The sequence below is a fragment of the Spermophilus citellus genome, assembly GCF_964194105.1.
Source record: "Spermophilus citellus genome assembly, chromosome: 3".
In the NCBI taxonomy this organism is placed as follows: domain Eukaryota; kingdom Metazoa; phylum Chordata; class Mammalia; order Rodentia; family Sciuridae; genus Spermophilus; species Spermophilus citellus.
This window is the reverse complement of record NC_138184.1, coordinates 151,053,285-151,073,832: the sequence shown is the minus strand read 5'-3', so window position 1 is coordinate 151,073,832 and position 20,548 is coordinate 151,053,285. Positions and strand designations below refer to the sequence as shown.

General features: G+C 39.8%; 1 protein-coding gene across 2 annotated transcripts in view; it reads left to right on the top strand.

Moving 5' to 3' along the window:
* The first annotated feature begins 1,334 nt into the window (after window positions 1–1,334).
* The window catches only part of ITGB8 (integrin subunit beta 8), an 86,851-nt gene continuing 67,637 nt past the window's right edge, over window positions 1,335–20,548 (top strand). For both annotated transcript variants that reach the window (XM_081283764.1, XM_081283763.1), the window contains exon 1: window positions 1,335–2,878. In XM_081283764.1, coding sequence (XP_081139890.1) covers window positions 2,752–2,878 — 127 coding nt within the window. In that variant the 5' untranslated portion in view covers window positions 1,335–2,751. The remainder of the gene's footprint in view (window positions 2,879–20,548) is intronic.

The window sequence follows — 20,548 nt, the reverse complement described above, 5'->3', positions numbered from 1 at the left end:
TAACCTTTTTTTCGTAATTGCAACATTTGTATTGTTTCAAGGGTGACTGCATTCCTTAGGCTGTGACATCATCTCTGGAAAACATGCATGCTGCCCAACTGAAGAGTCACTAATCAGATCTAGAGGATGTATGTTCAATTTTTCAAGTCTTCACTCCCATCCCAACTATTTTTCAGGCCCTTCCTTTGAAGCTTCCAAAAACAAAATCATAGCTATTCAAATTTGAAATCAAAATAAATTTATTAATGATGTAGAGTTGGATTTAATTTTTATTCAGTGTGCATTGCTGGTAGTAGAATTGAATCAGTTTTTGAGGTTCAAGTCTCTCAAAAGGGTCTGCTTTGTAGTTCTAGAGCACTTTTTCCAACTGGGCTTCTGGAATGATGAGCTTGTTTTGTGCACCCCAATGTGCAATCTACACCTGAGAAAAGGGGAGTTTTTGATGTTGCAGTGTATTAAACAGGTACTTTCCATTCACTCAGTTAATAATCAGAAAACAGAAAGAAAAGAAAGAGAGCCTCCTACTTGTTTTCTTACTCTAAACAAGGAGATGGAAACTATTAAATAAGGAGGGAAACTCCCGCATATTTCACCTTGACCTGGCTGGACTGGTCTGATGTCTGGAAGAGGTGGGTGTTCTATTAAAGAAAACGGATAAGTTACTAGTGGAAAAGTGAGAGGTCAGACTTCAAGATGGGGAAACAACTTCAGCTCCGAAAGGAAAAGGGAACCTTCATTACCTAGTCTCAAACTGGGAACAGTGTCTCGTTTCCAATTCCGGGGACTGGGTTCCCTTTCTCTCCCTGGACTTAAATGGGTAGTGACAGGACTCGAGATACTCTGCTTCCCCTATTGCTCCAGCCCAACTCCGTTTTGCTCCAGCACCTAAATTTCTGAGCTGCAAGCAGTCAATCCCCTCCCACCTTGTCTCCTTAGCTTCTCTCTTGCTCCTTTGCTGCCTTGTGTAACTTCTTTGTTCCGTTTACTGGGAAGGTGGCGATTAAGGTCAAAAGACCCACTGTAACCAGCAAAAGCCCGGAGCCACAAACAGACCCTGGGGAAAAGCAAGGCTGTCCAACTCAAGGGCTAGGCTCTGCGTAAAAGAGTAGCGAGAAATCTCGGCAAGTAGCTCCCGGAACAGCCCCTGCGGAATCGTCCAACTCTCGAAAGGCTGGGGAGACCCGGGACTGCCTCGGGATGGGACAGAGGGCGAGCTCCTAACTATGCAAGCAAAGTGGGCAGTGCACACTCGCAGAGCAGAGCACTGGAGGCGGGGAGAGGCCCCTAGACTCCACTTTGTATGCAGCAGCTGCTGGGCAGTGAGTATCTCTGAACAAAGAGCGCGCAGTGCAGGGGTGAGAGTTCGCGGTTTGCTCACAGCTGCCACTCGTGCTGAGCAAGTCTCCCACCACACCCCCTGGGCGAGCTTTGGGGGTGCAGGATTCCAGGGAAGAGGGAAAGGGAAAGCGGTGTGCTATTCCTGTTGCGCGGCTACGCACCAGGAATTCTTGTGAACGGTGGGAATGGCAACTATCCGATCCAAGGGGAAGAAAAAGAGCTGGAGTGAGCAAAACAAAGAGCGAGTGTGGGCCGCGGTGACTTCATGCCTCACCAATGTCCCGCCCACGCTACTCCGAGCTGTTGCTGCTGCCGCTGCCCGAGCGCAGCCGCCCCTACGGGCAACCCGGCAAGGCGCACTATAGCGTGGGGCGGTTTCCTAGCAACTCCCGGCCGGAGCGCGCCCAGCTAACAGCAGGTTGGGACCCCCTCGGGGGTGGGGTGGGGGACCAGGAAAGGACCACCCAAATCCTCTTCAACCCCAACCTCCTCCACTGCATCCTCGCTGCGCGCACCCCAGAGCACGGCAGCTGCCAGGGGTCTGGGCAGTGAGACGCCTGAGCCAAACTCTGGAGCCAAAAGGACAAGGGCACTAAGCCCCCGCCCAGCGAGGCTGGGCTCTCGCACCCCCGCGGAACCTCCCCTCCTGCGCTAGCGCCGTGAGCTCCAGTCCTGGCTAGGCTGGAAGCAGAAATGCCTTGCTCTGTGTTTGGGGGCGTCTACAGGCACTTCTAGAGCGCTCCCGGGGCCGCCTCCCCAGCCTCTGGCACCCAGAGCCTCAACCTTCACCAGTCAGAACGCTTTTGCCTGGACCTCGCCCGCTGCTCCGCTGGGGAGGCTGCAAAGCTGCTACAAAGTGGAGTTGGCCTCCCTGCCCACCTGTGGAAGAAGCTCGCGCAAATTGATGCGCCATCGACATTTTTCCCCTTCGGCCTTCTGGCGTCCCCTCCCACAAACGCGGCATCACCCAGTGAATATACATTAGGGTGATTCCCCCCAGCCTCGGGCTTTGTTTGGGTTTGATTGTGTTTGGCTCTTGGCTAAGCTGATTTATGCAGCAGAGCCCCATCGGCTGGAGAGAAACAAAAGCTCTTTTCTTTGTCCCGGAGCGGGCTTTGGAGCCCTCGATCGCGTCGCCGCCGCTGGCCATCGGCCGTCGGAGGAGGTGCTTTTCGTGGAGACTCCAGGGCTGGCCGAGTGGATCTGGGAGGGCCGCGGGAGCCCTGAGATGCAGAGCAGTGCTCGGGCCCACGTACCTGCACAGCTTGCTCGGAGCCGCGAGATCCGTCTGCCCGGCCAGAGAGAAAGGTCTTAGAGATTCCCAGTCTTTTGGACCCGAGGTGCGCCCGGGAGGCCAGAGCGCGCTACAGGGAAGGAGCCTGGCGGCAGGCGCGGGTAGGGCTGCTTTGCATTATGTGCGGCTCGGCCCTGGCTTTTTTTATCGCTGCATTTGTCTGCCTGCAAAACTGCCGGCGAGGTGCTGCCTCATTTCTTCGGGCGGCCTGGGTATTTTCACTTGTTCTTGGACTGGGACAAAGTGGTAAGTTGTTTTGTTCTGTTTTCTTCTCTTTGCACCGAGTCTTGGGCTGGCACCAAGAGTTTCCTGGCCTGAGCATCCTGGCCAGGTAAGTAGGGGATGTCAGTCTATGTCTGCCCTGGGAACACAAGAAAGGTGTGTGTGTGTGTGTGTGTGTGTGTGTGTGTGTGTGTGTGTCAGCGTCCTCTACCGCAGGCGGCCTCAGAGAAACCAGGTGTCAAGCATTTCCGCCCGGAGTGACAGCAATAGCTAACTATACTGTGTATTGCTCCAGGGTGCTAAGAAAGCAGCGCCTGAATGGAAGTTCCGAAGGGAGGGTGTGGAGAGGGTTGCATTTAGGAATTGGAGTACATCCTTGAGGACATGATCGGTATATAATGTGCTCCACATCTCTCTAGTATTTGGGTCCACCAACCTTTCACTTCCATTTGAGGCAGAGCTGTGGATAAACTGGTTGTTATAGGAGATAGTCTTCCTTTATTTTTATTTTTTTTATTTTTTTAGTCCGTGAAAGGAGACAGCAGCAACACACAAGTTTCTTGTATCATAAGGTTCATTCTGAGTAAATTGAATACTCTTGAGGAATGTTCGTGCTTTAAGCCACCATCCTTTCAACTTTTTCTTCAACAACAACAAAAATACTTTTGAAGCTAATTGATCCTTCACTGAGCTCACTCTCTGACTGAGAAGCAGTGAGAACCCTGGACCAAGGATTGACTTTTAGTCCAGGCAAGCCACCCTTCAGGCAGCATGGTGAGCTCCAATCCTGGTTAGGCTGGAAGTAGAAACACCTTGCTCTATGTTTTAGGATGTTAAAATCAAGAGTTACCTTAAATTGGAAAGCTTAGTCCTTCATAAACCTTTTTTTTTTTTTGGTAGTCATGTGTAAAATAGGAATAAGAATACCTGCCTTCCATAAAGGAAAATCCAAGTCAAATATCATATGAGAAGGGGTTGGGGGGCTTTTGATTTATGTAATAAAAATCCAATATAAGATTGAAGCATTGTATTGTTAATAAACCATAAAACAAGATAAGTAATGATAATAGTCCACTTAGGATGAATTCTTATTGGATTCTCATACTGGTCAACATTTGTTTTCACAAATGTAATGACTATTTCCATACTTTAAAGTTTTCTTTTCACTTTTCTCTGTTTTGTCACCAAGTCCTTAAGTTCTATAAGAACCTTACTCTAACTTCTTTAGCTCAAGGAGTATTTAATTAATAATTGTCTAATTGTTTTGTAGACTAAAATTTATTTCTGTGCCTTGAAATGACATGCAAAGTTTCTGCCTGAAGCTAATTAAAATAATCATCATAACCTTATAAATAAGAGTTTATAGTGAAAATATTCAGATAACTTCATTTAATTGTTACATGTGTAGTTGTCTAACATTTCTTCCAGGAAGATTTACCCAGTTATCTGAAATTTTTATCTTGTGGTTACTTTTTTGGCTTACATATTGATTTCAAATTAAATGAAACTTAACCCAAAGGAAAAGGTAACATTTATTATCAGTTATCTTTGGAACAGGTATTTGTTGCAGCAGATTTTCCACTGTGTATAATTCCAACCTGTATCAATAAGTAACAGAGATTTTTTCTACTTTTAGTAAAATACACATATCTACACTAGGAAAATAACCAACAGAGTATATTTTATTCCTAATAAATAGTCAAAGGAAAAAGTCCTACTCGCCTCTAGAATTTTCTAATAATAGTAATCTTTAAAAATTTGATGTGCTTGTAAAGATTAGTCAAGTTCTTTTATAATAGCATTGCATTTCCATCCAGTGACCAAAACTGATTTAAAGCCAATGTTATGAATGGGTCCCCCTTGCACCTGCTGACTTGAAAAGGGAATGCTTACCTGAAATCAGAATAAGGCATCCTTTCCCCTGTCTCTGTCAATATACAAAGGTTTCTGATGTATACTGATTTGAATGGCAGTTGAAAACATGCAAAAAAATTTAAATTATAGCCAATACAACACAGAAAATTAGAGATCAGCGTAAACTGTTGTACTTTCGTGATATAGCTACAAGTCTCAAATTATATGTCTTTACAGTGCAAATTAGATGCTTAAAGCAGGATAGAAATTTAGGTGTCAGTTACAAAGGAAATCTTATTCCCATGCTCAGTAGTTTACACCAAGAAAATGTTGAGGGCAATAAAATCATACTAAAGAAACCATAAACTGCACAAGAACAACATAACTTTGTATGTGATTTTTGAAGTAGAATTTCTAGGTCTCAAATACATAGTTGATTTTTAATGCTGAATGTATAGTGAGTGGAGGGTTTATAAGTAAAACTTAAAGGTTTCTGATGCAGAAAATTATTGCATTTAAAAAAATGTTTCCCTCGTGGAAATTATCAGCAATATAGTATTAATAACAGTGATACCATGAAGTGGTTAATGAGTAACTGGAAAACATAAAAAATACCTATTGATTAATATTTGAAGAGTTATTGTAATGATGCTGTTACTTCCACATTTGCTTATTTTAAAATAAGCAAATGTGGAAGTAACAGCATTATTAAAAGCTTATGTAGCAATAACAGTGACAGATTTCAAAAATCACATTTTTTAAAAAATGTGATACTTATTATTACAATGAAATTTCATCTCCTATATTGTCAACTATCAAGTGTTTAGCCTTTTAAATCACTATCAACTGGATTAGCATTAATCTCCCTCAAAACACATCTCACAGCATGAAGTCTTCTCGGAATTCTTCATGCTTTTATACAGTGACCTGATATTTAAGAGAACCAAGGCTTTATTTAAAAGGTGAAATCTAGTCTTGTGAGTTACTTGCATATAAATTATACAAATTAATTATATCTTATGGCAACTGAAAAAATTTGGGATCTATTAAAAGTCATTTACTCTTTCCCTGTGTATGAAAATAAACATCTCATATTATTTGAAAATGCAAAAAAAAAATGTTATGTAACCAAAATATCTTCTTAACCTACTGCCAGATCATCTCAAATTTTACCACTTCATAAATCCCTTTGTGTTAACATAGTATTGACCCTCTGTTTCTTTTAGTTTTTAACACTGTGTTATGGACATTTTCAAACACAGACTGATGCAGAGAGAATGGTATAAGGAACCACCCATCAGCCAGCTTCACTATTAACTTAAAAGTAACTCACATCTCCTCCCAGTTCACCCCCTTACCCTAACTAAATTATTTTGAAACAAACTTCTCATGACGTTTTATCCAAAAATATTCCGGCAAATTTAAACACTACTGGAGGAGAAACGCATTGTCATTTATCTCAAAGCTTGTATTTTTTTTTCAATGAAATTTAGGACCATAAGAATGTTCACAAGCTTAAAAGGAAGAGCCATGGAAGAGAGTGGAACAAGAAAAGACAGAAACACAGTTTCAACCATTTACTTTTCTGTTAAAGTTCTGTTTGGAATCTATTTAAAAATATTTGTCTTTAAATAGTATGCATAGGTAACATCTTTTTGGTATGCAAGCATATGAAGAAGAAGAAAACATAACATGAATAAATCTACTTTCCAAGACAAATTTAAATTGCTCTACCCCAGTGGACTCACTGCAAGTACACCTTGCTAAAGTTTCAGTTTTAAGGATGCTCCTCCCGTCTCATTGGCATTGTCCTCTATTTCTCATTCTCCTGTTGCTGTAAGTCCATACTTACTTTCTCCAGCCCTTCTCTTCACCTCTCTGCAGCAGCCAGGCTTTCTTGATTACCTCTGCAGTCCCACTCTGTTCAGATCACATCACTTCCCCACCAAATCTGATGGCCAATTCATAGTCTTCATCTTGTTTGACCTCTTGTCTGTCAGGGACTTGGCACCATGGACCTTACCCTTCTTGGAAACACTTCTACTCTTTGCTTCCTGGACCTGTAATCTCTTGGTTTTGGTTCCTTTTCATCTCTGATGTTGTTTCTTCTTCATCTTCCAAACTCCAAAAGTAAGCATGTCGAGAACTCAGTCTTTGAAATTGCTCTTCTCTTTCTGTACTGAGTCTTGGGTTTAAATATGATTTCTGTGCTGACACCTCCCAGAACCTCCCTCCAGTCCTGACTATTCATTGATCTCAGAGAGTTCAGTAGACTGCCTATTCAACATCTCCATTGTGGTTCCAAAGACAAAATGCACGCTAACTTACTCAAAGTCAAACACTCAATTTTATTCATCAATCTTGCTCTTTTCACACTTCTTATCAACTCAGTTAATGGCAAATCTGTCTCCCAGTAGTTCAAGCTAATATTCTGGTGGTATCCCAATTCTTCTCTCTCTCTCTCAGTCCTTTTATGACCTCTTTTGCCAGCACTCTGGCCCATACCAGAGTGGGCCATCTTTTGCTTAAACTCTTGAAAGCCATCTTTCCTGCTCCACAGTGCACCCAGACCTACTTTTAAAAGATGCACCATGGATCCTGTCATCCCCCCACATAGAACTCTCTGTGGCTTTTCATCTCTCAGATTGAAGGCCAAGCCTTTTCACGACATTCAGAATCTCACATGAACTAATTCCTGATGACTGTCTGGCCTCATTTCCTTTCCCTGTCCTCTCTTTGTTCCAGCAGCACGGGTCCTTTCTGTGCCCTAAATGCACCAAGCAAGATCTGCCTCCAATCTTGAATGTCCTCATCCCTATCCCTGGAACGGTCTTCTCTGAAATACATTGCTGATCCTTCTTCCTCATTTTGTCCCAGTCCATTCAGATATCACTGTATCAAAAAGGGCTATCCATTCCTCCCTGTCAATCCTACTCTGCCTCTTTCTTTTCCTTTCCTGGCCCTTTGCACCGCCGGGTACTATGTATTGCTTTGCTTACTGTCCTTCTCTGCTCCTCCTAATCCTGAAACTAGAATACAGTTTATGAGGAAAGGTGCTTTGTTGTCTTCCTTTAATAAATGCCAATCATGTAAATGTACCCAATGCACATTTATTGAGGAATGAAACAACAAATAAGTAAGTTTTGTCTCAATTGAATCTCGTATTGATTCCCTATTCATTCCAAGACAGGGTTTCATTGACTTTCTCTCAGTCTCTTCTTTTTGAAATAAACAGATAAACTTAAGAATCTGGTTATGTTATATTTTAATAGAAAAATAGCAGAATCTTCTTCAAAAATTAATTAAGGTATTTCTACATTTAGCAAAAACATAAGGGGAAAAGAGGACCTTAATGTCAATTTTGCTGTGATATTTTGTGGAATCAATTCCTATAACCTCTGTTTTTTCAAGAATTATAAAAAGTATATGATATTTTCAGGTGGTAGAATTGTTAATAGAACCCTAAAAACACTAACTGGGTTAAAAAAAAAGTTTTCAGAATAATTCTATCAACTGATAATTCTTAAAAAATGAATGTTAAAGTTTTAAAGATATTATAATATTTACTCATGAATATATTTTCCTACCAAGCTAATCATACCTTGATAATAGACTGAAAACAAGGTAAGTATTATAATATATCAAGAGAAGTGGAGGGATATCTCAGAAAAGAAAGAGATTTTTTTTCCTAATAAGATCTAATTTATATAGGCAATTAAAAAGACAAATTTGAAATTAGTTTTCATTCCAAATAGGTTTTTTTATGAGATCTGAGAAATATTGTGATACCATACACTATATGCCTTTCCAAATTTCCTGTACTTCTTTTTAAATGAAACTTTCTGGTAGAAAATATAGCATTTGAGATCATCTGATCTTTATTCTTTAACAGTTTAGAGTCTTTTCTGCTTCCACTGGGTTAAATTTGAAATATCCAGGTATAAATAGTTTGGTGTTAAATTCCTCACTTTGCTCTTGAACCTCCCCCGTTTTTTCTGGAACACTAGAGGCTACTGTTTTGATCTAAGTTTCTTTAAACTTTAAAGAGGCGACCCAGCATACTGTTTGCCTTTGATGCAGTCTTTCTCTTGTTTGTACTTATTAAGCCAAGTTGCCCATAGTCTCCTCCTTGAAAGTGCCTGTTATACAGCATCTACACACATTGCAATGATGTCCTTTTTGCTGGTTTGACCCATAAGTAATTAACTTATACTAAAACTGTGTCAGTTATGACATGCTCAAATCTGGCCTTTACAAACTGACACAAGAAAATAGTCTTTTTTTGTTTATTTATCCAATAAACTAACAACTTTATAATCGATTTTGTGTGTACTTTCTCAATCCTTGTTGTCTTCAAAGCTTTAGTCCCTGTTGCAACTCGGATCTACTCATTTAAAGGGTTCTGTTAGCAAAAGACTGTGAGGCCCTTGGTATCATCCAATTACACATGAAATACTGGCTATAAACCATATATTGATTAAAACATATTGAAAATAAACCATAGAAAAAGTTATACTAATTCATATTGGATTGTATTAAACTGAACAATTAAATCCTAAATTCCTTATGTAGATGACCTAATTGCTAATCTTTAAAAATGTAACTTTTCCAATTGTATCCTAAAAATATCATGTAGGTATGACTTCTACATACAGTGAAAAGAAAGTGAAATGCTCATACAATTTAACAAACATTTGGACAGCTCTCATCCTATACCATACATTGATGTAAATGATTTAACATCTCAGTTTAATCTTTATGATAACACTGTGAAAGCCAAATTACAATCCCGGTTTTAGAAATGAGGACATTGAAGTAAAGAAGAGATAAGTGACTTGTTCAGTGTCATCTAGCTAGTGAACAGAACAGATGAGATTTGTTCTCACTTGTATGGACTCACAGTTTCTTCAAAACATTCCTGGATATTATACATTTGGCGTGACTGTCAGACGGTAGAGGACCTCACTACACATGCTTTACCTGGTGATTCCTTGGACCCACCCCATAGCATGGGAAATTATGGGAACCTTGCAACCCACAGAGTCACCTCAGAGGAGATGTGGATTTGTGAATCATGGGCCTGGTGAAAACATACCTCCTGTGGAAGCCCCCAGAAACTCTCAACTCACCTTAAGATTCTCAGTATGGGAGTTTTCATATGTGAGTGAGAAAGGGAGAAAAAAAAGTGGTTTTTGTGGGGAGAGACCTGGAGTAAAATTTGGCTTTCCCTGTAACACTTGGATTTCCAATGTGTCATAAATGTGCATGACTTGAGGTTATTGGAGAGAAAGGAAAGAAGAAAAGAATTGACCAACTAAGTAACTGGTTGCCAGTTCAATTAAAACCCTTTTGGGACACATTCATGATATGATCAGATCAACACAGAGCTGCCTGGAGCCATTGTATTATATGTTGAAGTTCTGTGTTTTTAATATGTTCTAATCATTTCCCCCACACATCTTTAATAAATTAGGCATTCTTTTGGCTGCCCAGCTTTTGTAGTCTAGTCACCTCTAGCAGGAGAGGTACCTAGATCCTGGGATTTCCAGGATGTCCTGGACCCCATGCATGTGCTACTCCACTTCAGGCAGCAGTGGATGCTAAAACATCAACAGCTTTGTTGTGAGCCCTGGGAATATAGCAGAGAGCACAGCAAAGTCCCGCTCTCATGAGGCATGTATTGTACTTGAGAAGGACTAATACATGTACTTGTGTGTGCACGCGCGCATATATGTGAGGAATGTGTGAGGGATGTGTGTGTTTATGTGTGAGAGAGAGAAGTAAAAAAAGAAAAACGAAGCAAGGTAATTGAATAGACTTGAGAAGGGCAGACTGCCATTATATTTAAAATGGGCAGAATAGACCAATAAGGTAACATTAAACTTCTTTAATTTTTTTTCTATAGACCATATAAGGCATTTCACAATCTCTCCTAGACTTTAACTTTTCCTAGAAGAAGAAAATGGATGATAAAAGCATATATTTTCAAGTTTGATAGATGGAGAAGAATATTTTTCCTCTTTTTGCTATTAAAGATAATGAAATTCTCACATAGGGCTAGGTAGAAAATTGTTATAACTCAGCAAGAGGGTGACACTAGATAAAATGAATCAAGGAAAACAGAGATTCTTCACATATCTTAACATGACTTTTTTTTTCACAATGGTTTCCACTAAAGTAGAATTTCCCTTTAGTATATGAGCTTGCTAGGCAGGCTCCAACATCTCAGACCTTGCATGCCTACTCCCTCTACTCAGAATCTGCCATGCTTCTCAACTGTCTTCAGGCTTCTCAGCATGGTATCCAGCCCCTTCCCAGAGCACCACCTGCTCAACTCTCTGTGCCTTTCTTATGTCCCATCCCTACACCCACCTGTGACCTCCTTGAAGGGAAACACCGAGCCTGTTGTTTTCGTGTGCCCGATCCCTGGCACAGAGCGAGTTCTCATAACTTATTTGGAATGAAATGACTTCACAAATGAGGTGAGGACAGCAGTGAGGAGTTTAAAATTGCACAGCTAAGCAAATAAACCCTAATCAGCTCTAATCTTTACTAGAATTTGATCTTAAGAGAAATGAAGTTTTCTTTTGAAAGTGGGTCATAACATAAAAGACACTTGTTTCTGCTTTCCAAGTCCACCCCAGAAAGTAATCTCTTGACCTTCCAGGCAAATCTTTAGCAAAGATCAAAAGCTCAGACTTCATATTTTTGAATCTTATTTTTTTAACTTTGTTTTTCTTTCAAAATTTCTGTAGCAGTTAGTCCTATTATAGGTAAATAAGTATGACAATACTTTTGATATTGTACAGTTGGTGTTGATTTTTAAAATGGATTTCTATTTACGTTATAGATTTGTAGAATTTTATAGATTTTAAAATTCTATAAATTTATAGAATTTGTAGTCATTCTTAACCAAAGACTAAAAAAATAGTAATAAAAAGACAAACTGTTGCAACCCATTTAATCATTATTTATTCAGGCTTTTTAAATTGATTTTTTAAAAAAAATAAATGACAGCAGGATGCATTACAATTCTTATTACACATATAAAGCACAATTTTTCATATCTCTGGTTATATATAAAGTATGATGACACCAATTAGTGTCTTCATACATGTACTTTGGATAATGATGTCTATCACATTCCACCATCCTTGCTAATCCCCTGCCCCTCCAATTTCAATAAAAATCTCAATGGAATTCCTCATAGAAACAGAAAGAGCAATCATGAAATTCATCTGGTAAAATAAGAGACCCAGAATAGCTAAAGCAATCCTTAGTAGGAAGAGTGAACAGGTATCATCACTATACCAGATCTTAAACTGTACTACAGAGCAATAGTAACAAAAACAGCATGTTATTTGCACCAAAACAGACTGGTAGACCAATGATACAGAATAGAGGACACAGAGACTAATCCACAAAATTATAATTATCTTATATTAGACAAAGTTGCCAAAAACATGCATTGGAGAAAAGATAGCATCTTCAACAATGGTGCTGGGAAAACTGGAAATCCATATGCAACAAAATGAAATTAAATCCCTATCTCTCACCATGCACAAAACTCAACTAAAAGTGGATCAACGACTTAGGAATTATTCAGGTTTCCTTAAAGCACCTTCAATTTTATGATAGGCATTATACTGAGCTCTGTAGTTAAAAGGATAAGACTTGTTAAAATTTGGGAAGGATTTCTATAGGCCAGGTACCCTCCTGAAAACATGATTTGAAAATATAATATAGTCCTGAATGCCACAATCCTCCAAGTTATGAACTGTTACTACTATAAGTAGGCAAACTAATTACAAAGAAATTGAATAACATCTTCAAGATCTCTTAGCTGATAAGTAATGGAATCAGAATTCTGACCTAAGCTCTGGATTTGACTCATCATTCTGAATCTCCGTTATAGATGGATTCCAAGGGTGAATCCAATTCCTACCCCCGCCCTGGAAGTCCTGCATCTGTCCTCCTCTTACTATGGTCCCAACCAGGGGCAAGAAGTCCACAGAGTACACCCATCTAGGGTCTGTCACCCACTTCTAGATCATCTCCACAATTCTCTGCCCAACAGCCCCAAGCTACTGTCAGGGCCTTCTTTCTTTTGGTAAATCACATCACCCATGTTTCCAAATCCTGGGCAAGGATGACCAAAGGTGGCTGATGCAAGAGAAGTAGATGGAGCTCAGACATGTGGGCTGGAGTGCCCAGGCTACCTGTGGTGCAGAATAAGTTCAAATGTGGAATAGGAGGGGGATGGATCCTAGACTGGAGAGGCAGTGCTCACTGCCAAATTCCCAGCCAGAGATCTAAAGGGATCTAAAGCCAGAGATCTAGCCTCCTAAATTATAAGTGCATAATCTTTCAAGGAAGAAAGATCAACTTTATTGAATTTAATGATTTCTTGGCCTAGTTTATAAGTGTTAAATATTTGGTCTTGCTATGCTCACTGCTGTTTGATCTCTCTTGTTCTTAACCCTGAAAAAATTTAGGGCAGTTGAAATATTTCTGGGGGTGGGGCAGACAAGCAATGGAAGTACCAGGTCAACTGTATAAGAGCTACCTGTGTCAATGAGCTTTTAAATTTCCATAAAAAATCCCTGTTGGGATGTGTACAGATAACAGAGTTCCACCCTCTTATGAAGAGTGTTATAATAGGAGCTAGTGTGTGCATATTCTTAATTTAGTTTTACATTTTATTTTTGCTATTAATTTAAAACTTGTCACGGGCAAGAACATTTTACTGACATGAATGAACTAAATTTGGTCAAATTATTCAGCTGACATGTTTAATATGTATAAATGAGTTAATGTGTTGAGAAACACCACCACACTGCCTTCATGGAGTGAAAGGACAATTTTTCAATATAAAATCAATCTTAATATGACCTTCTTTGTACTTTCACAGTCAGAAAATTGGTATAATTTACACACCAAAAAAACTGTAATGAAAGTCTGAATTATTTCCACTGCAAGTTTATAATTTAATTAAAACAATCCCACCTTTCAACAAAAGTGCAGGGACCAGTACTTGCTAGACAATTATAATATTAAACAGATATATTCAGGTTATTTCCCTGGGTTAGGGGAACAGCTCAGTGGTAGATCACCAGCATGTGCTGGGTTTGATCTCGATCAGCACACACAAAATATTTTTTTCCATAAATAAAAATAAAATTAAAATGTCTCTAACTGAAATTAACTTAGCAAATAAAATTAATATCATTAAATTAAAATTACAATGTTGAATTATAGTGGTCTTCTGGAAGATCATCTTAAGATGATTTTAAAAGATGCTTTTGAGTGCTGCTATTTGAAGTATTAAAAGTTCATCATGTTCTGAAACATTAGATAAGGTCTTAAAAAGTGACCTTTCATTCTGACCTTATCAGTGAGCCGACTATCATGACTATACTGACTACTGGTTTCAGACATACATTACCTCTCCTTTCAAGATTTTGTGTATGTGTGTGTGTTTTCACCGTCAAATACTGCTCTATTTGTCAAAGACAGATTCTTTGCAATTTCAGATATGCATTGGTGTAATTTGATTATTCTAGAGTATTGCCTAAGTAAATAAATTGTCACAGTCCCTGGATAGTCTACAAGGTGAAACAGGAATAGTCCTGGCCAAATCCCTGGGGAGGGATTGGGTTTGGAAGTGAGGAGAAGGGCTGGCAATGAAGGCAGGAGAAGGGGAGACTAGAAGCATTTTAGCTCTGAAAAACTGTGAAGAATATGTCTTCCAGGAATATGAGGTGTACAGGGGATTTTGTTCAGGGATGGTTTGATATTTTGTACTACTTTGAACTTAAACTTCCATTGATATTTCAAGATATGCCAGTGGTAAATGAAGTCCCAGTTGAATGTAGTGTGGTTTTAAGGTCCTTTCCTTGGAATTGAACTGTTGCAGATACTAGGTAGATACAGGCTTTTGGTGGAATGCATCATCCTTATGAATTAGGGGTGATCACTCTGCTATAAAGGAATTTTAGAATATTTGGATCAAACAAAGTAATTAATTTTTATTTCAAAATTATTTTACAAGGACTGGGTTGACAGAATGTACCTTTCAGAGTGTCAGACTAGGTGAAGGCTTTTCTAATAGCCTGCTGGAGAGGAGCTAAAAGGCTAGTCTGGCTGTGCCTGGTCATGTAAGTTATTCATTGACTGCAGCTGAACAAAGAATACAAGAAAGTTGTGGGATGGCCAGCAATTGCTGTAGAACTGGATGTTCTAGTTGGAAACAAAGAAGTCATTGTAGCAAACTGTATTGTTGGCAAAAAAAGACCATGTCCAAGCTGGTCCCTTTCTTAGCACTAGGCATACCTCCCAAGGTATTGCTCCATTGTCTTTATGCATTTGGTTTGGATTTTTTATGGGGAATTGAACACAAATGGGTCATAACTTGCAAATGAGAACCCTCTACAAATGATAGATAGAATTCAGGTTCCAAGAAAATTAGTATCAAGGTGGTAACAATGAAAGTAAAAACAAACACAACACTCAAGATGGAAATCACAGTCTCAGCTATCCTGTTTTGATTGAAAACTTCCATTTAAATGAGAATTTCAATTATATAGATAGAATGAGAACCATCAGGTGAGAGCCAGTGTCTAGAATCATAGTGCCTGACCTTTGAGGTTGGTAATAGAAATATGAGGACTAAATGTTTAGTAACAGTCCTTAATTCCAAGGATGTACCATATTTGATACCTCATGAAGAATCTAAGCACATGCAAATCCAAGACCTTCAATGTCCTGATGCTCCATGGCATCTGATGGGTCTGTGAAGGGTTGAGAGAAGGGACAGGGACTCTGTGCAGCTGGAGAATGAGGCCCAGCCCTCCTTATTAGGGTGCACATTGATGTGAATCTACACATCCAGGGCTGACCCTGGGCTGCTTGGAGGTCAGCTTAGCATCAGTTGTGTGCCAGAGCTCACAGTACTCTGAGGTTGGATTATCTGGTGTCAGACTTTTCGGGGCAGAGGTTGACTTACGGATATTGCGAAAAATCAGAAATCAGGGCTTGTGGGAGAAATTCAGCCTCCCAGGGATGTGTTTGATTTTGAAACAACAACAAAAAAAGACAAGTGTTGCCTCTGACTGAACTTCCTGGCAGTGTAGGAATGTTTGGTCACTCAGAACTATCACTGGATGTTACCCTCTTCTTTCTTACAGATGAACTTCTTAAATATTGATGGCATGAATCTATTTTTTTCTCCTACACCAGATAATTCTAAATCTTTGTGTTTAATTTTTTTTTCAACAACAACAACAAAAAAATCCCAGGTGTGGAATGCAGGTATTCTTGGCATTTTGAACAACTAGATTTTCCTAGGATTGTATTAAGGAACATTCGGCCACAAAATACACCAGAGTTGGGCCTTTGAGTTCTCTAAAACTGCCATAATGTCAGGGGACCTACTAAATGGTCAATCTACTTGAAAATCTTCATTAAGGGTACTTACTGATAAGCAGAGAAGTAACATACCCTGAAAACTTCCAATAACTACTGAATGACCTTGACTTTCAGAAGCCCATCTGTTCTGGTTTGAATGTGATATGTCCCCCAAAAGTTTCTGTTAATCTAGGTATGTTCAGAGTTGAATGATTTAATCATGAGAGCTATAACATAATTAGTGGATTAATCCAGTTAATGGATTAATAATTTGAACAGACTAACTGGGTGGTACCTGGAGAGGTGAGGCATGGCTAGAGGAGGTGAGTCACTAGACACATGCCCTGGAAGGATACATCTTCCCTGTGGGCCCATTCCCCATTTTTCTCTGCCTTTTAGTTGTCACGAGTGGAGTAGGTTTCTTCCCCATGATCTTTTGCTTTGATACTCTGTCCTACCTTAGGCCCAGAGCAATGGAGTCAGCGGATTATGGACTAAATATCTGAAATCATGAGCTCAAAATAAACCTTTCCTTCTCTAAGTTGTTCTTGTCAGGTATTTTGGCCACAGCAGTAAAAATTGGACTAACACTCCTCTGCAGCATGGTGTCACTCTTAAACCTGACTTTCTTAGGAGGAATTTGGGTTCCCAAAATCTTTACCCTCAACTGTGCAAGTTCAGCTTTCTAGAGCTTTCAGGGGGATGGACGATAAGTGGCACAAGATAGTCCAAATGCATTAGTCATAGAAATCTAGGTTATTGGATGTCGCCCAGATACACAGTGACCTCCTCTATCCAAAGGATCACAAGAGGAGCAGCATGAATGTTGTGAGACTGGCAGAGAATTTCAAAATGCAAGATGGCAGTTCCAATCATGTGCATACCTGTGGCACTTTTGGTAAAAGATCTTTCATCCATTTATTTTCTAAATTGTTACCATGCAAAGATGAGGTATAGTGGGGTTCTGGGTGCTTCAGATTTGTACTGGAGGCAAAATCAACACAAGCTTAGGCCAAGTTGAGAGCACAGAAACCTGAAAACACTTGAGTTTGGAATTTAGTTGGCACATGAGAACAGTGCAGAGCCTTCCAGATCAGAAGGGATAGATAAATCCAGGCACTTCTGCATGGGTCAATGGATTTGAAACATGAATCTGAGAAGATAGGCATGCTATAGTCTGTCAAGGTGAGGCAGTTTCTCCTGTAATGCCTCTTTATGGTTGACTGTAATTTCAAAGGCAACTTAGGGATTTAGGCAGAAGTGTTGGGTTGAACCTGAACCCTTTCAAGTGTTGGAAAACAAAAGAGATCTGAGGTCTAATGGGAAGTGGAGTAGGAACTAGAAGAGTTCAGGAATCAAAGATTATACCTAGGGTGTTGGATGTGGGGGAATGATTTCATGTCTCCGAACAGGTTGCTGCTGTTTTGCTACTAATTACTAATCCAGCTGAATGGGCCAGCTCTCAACAGCAGCCTGACAATATGGTGTTCTTTCTAAGAGTCAGAATCTACTGGAGAACCAAACTGAATTGACATGCAATCCTATAAAAAAAGGACTGAGGGAATTCCACAGGGACATTTTCTCTGTACCTCCTTGTTTCCCCTGGAGGCAACATCCTCCTGTGATCTGACCCATATACGCTGCCTGTTCCTTATGGTGACACACTTGTTGGTTCTGCCTTATGTCAGGTTTTGCTGTTACTTCATAAGCTTCACACAGGCACCTATCATATCCTTAAGATCCTCCACAATGCCATGAATTAATAGCAGGCATTAAATAATCTTTTTAATCTAGATAGGGCAGAGGGATTGAAGGGGAAGGAAGGGGACATGGGGTTATTAATGATGGTGGAATGTGATAATCATTATTATTCAAAGTATAGGTATGAAGACACGAATTGGTGTGAATATACTGTGCATACAACCAGAGATATGAAAAATTGTGCTTTATATGTGTAATAAGAATTGTAATGCATTCTTCCATCATATATAAATAAAAAATAGAATAAAAATCATGAATAGAGAAATACCATTGAAATCATTATAACTCAAAAATCTCATAAGAAGTAGATTTTTCTGCTTTGTGCTCCCAAATAATCATTATTTCTCTTTTGAGTAATTCTTTATCCTTCTCTTCATTCTAACCCAGCAGTTTTTTTTAATGTGTCTTCCTTTTTTTATAATTTTTTTTAGTTGTTGATGGACCTTTATTTAATTTATTTATTTTTATGTGGTGCTGAGAATCGAACCCAGTGCCTCACACATGCTAGGCCAGTGTCCTACCACTGACCCGCACCCCAGCCCCTAATCCAGCAATTTTTAATAATACAAACAGAGCTTCCCATAAGAAGGTGAAGAACAAAGTAAAATTCTGGTTGCCTACAGTATGTGTGAAAGGTAGAGTTATAATTAATTAAATTCTATGATCATTCATATTCTGACTCTTTTCAAATCTTTTTAAGATGAATATGCTCATTCTCATGTCTTGGCAAGCACATTATTTAAATTTCCTTGATATTTGAGAATATCCTCACAGTTATCATTTGATCAGATTTGCAAAACCTCACAGTTACCACTTACTCAATAAATCAGAAAGTATTGCATGAGCACCTACTCAGAGTACTTGGCATTGACCAGCTGCTGTGGAGACAAAGAGGATTTCTTGTGGACAGTGTAATTTCTTCTGAGGAACTGTGTGGGTACACACTACAGGAGAGTGACGTAGTCTGGGAGGAGTTTTTGGCTACCAGTGCTGTAGATTTCTCAATCAGACAGGATATAGGACAGATGTGTTCTGATGCAAGACAGAACCTCAAAGTCTCTTATAAATATTAATACTTAATTTCTAAGCTTTTTTTTCTCCTTCAGCTAAGAATTAGAGGGCAGAGCCCTGGTTAATGGAAGGTTCCAGCAACTTTGATTTTACAGTACATATGGTCTGCCTTTGTAAGTACAGCATGTCCTTAGAGACACCATAAAACCCATCAATATAAAGTGGATCCCAGGATATGCATTCTGCACCCTAATGGTACTTATGAAAACTTGCGTTGTTTTTAGCTATTTGTATACACTGTGAAATGTGCGTGTAAAGACAGGAAGAACAAATGTGTGAGTATTCATTTTTTGGAGAGTGGGGATATCAGAGGCAAATTTAGGAAAAAAAGAAATACTACCATGTGTGCAGAGAAGCAGTGCAGAACAGCTCGAGGAGTGAGAGTAGGGTCCAAGCAGAGCTTCTCCAAGGCACATGTCCTGAGTTCCTGAGCTGACTGAGAGAAGGGGAACACGGTGGGGAGAAAGTTAAGTAAATAACCTGGAAATAAACACATCATATCAGAGACAGAGTGTGCACATAGGGCATTTTGATCACTGCAGAGGAGACATCATTTATCATATTCAATAAAGTCACACTGAGTCTTTACAATGTACCTGATATTTCTCTAAGCCCTGGGGGATGGAAGTAAACAAAATGGTCAAAATATCTGCACTCTTGGAGCTTACATTTTAATGACAGGAGAGAGACAATAGACAAAGACATAGAGTGTACAGCATACTAGCCAGTGCTCTGTGCCTTCCACCATCTATAGAGAGCACCCCTCGATGGGCAGCAAGCAGTACTGGCAAGGGAGGTGACAGTGAGGCTGTCACTGAGAAGGTGATATCTGAGCCAAGTCCCTGGGCCTCAGGGGCACATACGAACAGAATGGTCTCCATCTCAATACATCACTCTAAAGGAGGAAACCGGCACTCAAACATACATACCATTTAGAAGATACTCCAATTTCCACTAAAATCTAATTCATGAGTTGATAATTTGATAATTATTGTGTGGCAAGCACTGTTCAAGGTGCATTTAAAGATTAGGGAACAAAAGGACAAAAGTCCTTGTGCTCATGAGTCTTAAATTCTGGGAGAGTGGAGACAAAATAAATAATGGATACATGGTTGTAAGCAATTATCTAGTGTGTTCGAAGGTCATAAGTGCAATGGGAAAAAATAGAGGAGGGTTGGAGGTTCATTTTTTGGAGAGTGGGGATATCAGAGGCAAATTCAGGGGTTCCCATTTTTGTTAGCAATGGCGAAGCTTGAATGAGGACCTGAAGGCACTGGGTGATGAGCCCATGAATACAGGAGGCTAGAAAAAAGGGATGCCAAGAGCCGTGAGAGGCCTTTAATAGGAGGAGTCAAAGTGAGGCATCATTCTGTTAAAAGGGAAAGGGAACATTCAGAGAAGTGACTGAGAGGCTGTTCTTTTGGAAATGCACCATGAATTTCAGGGGGCACTAGGGTGGGATTTTGGAGCTGTAAAGGAGATGTGCAAAGAGGGTTTTGCAGAAGCTTAGAAGGATTAGGACATGCGGGGAGATGAAGGCAAGCCTGGGAGTTTGGGGCATCTTGTAGAGACTGATTAAACAACATCAGTGAGATTAGGAAC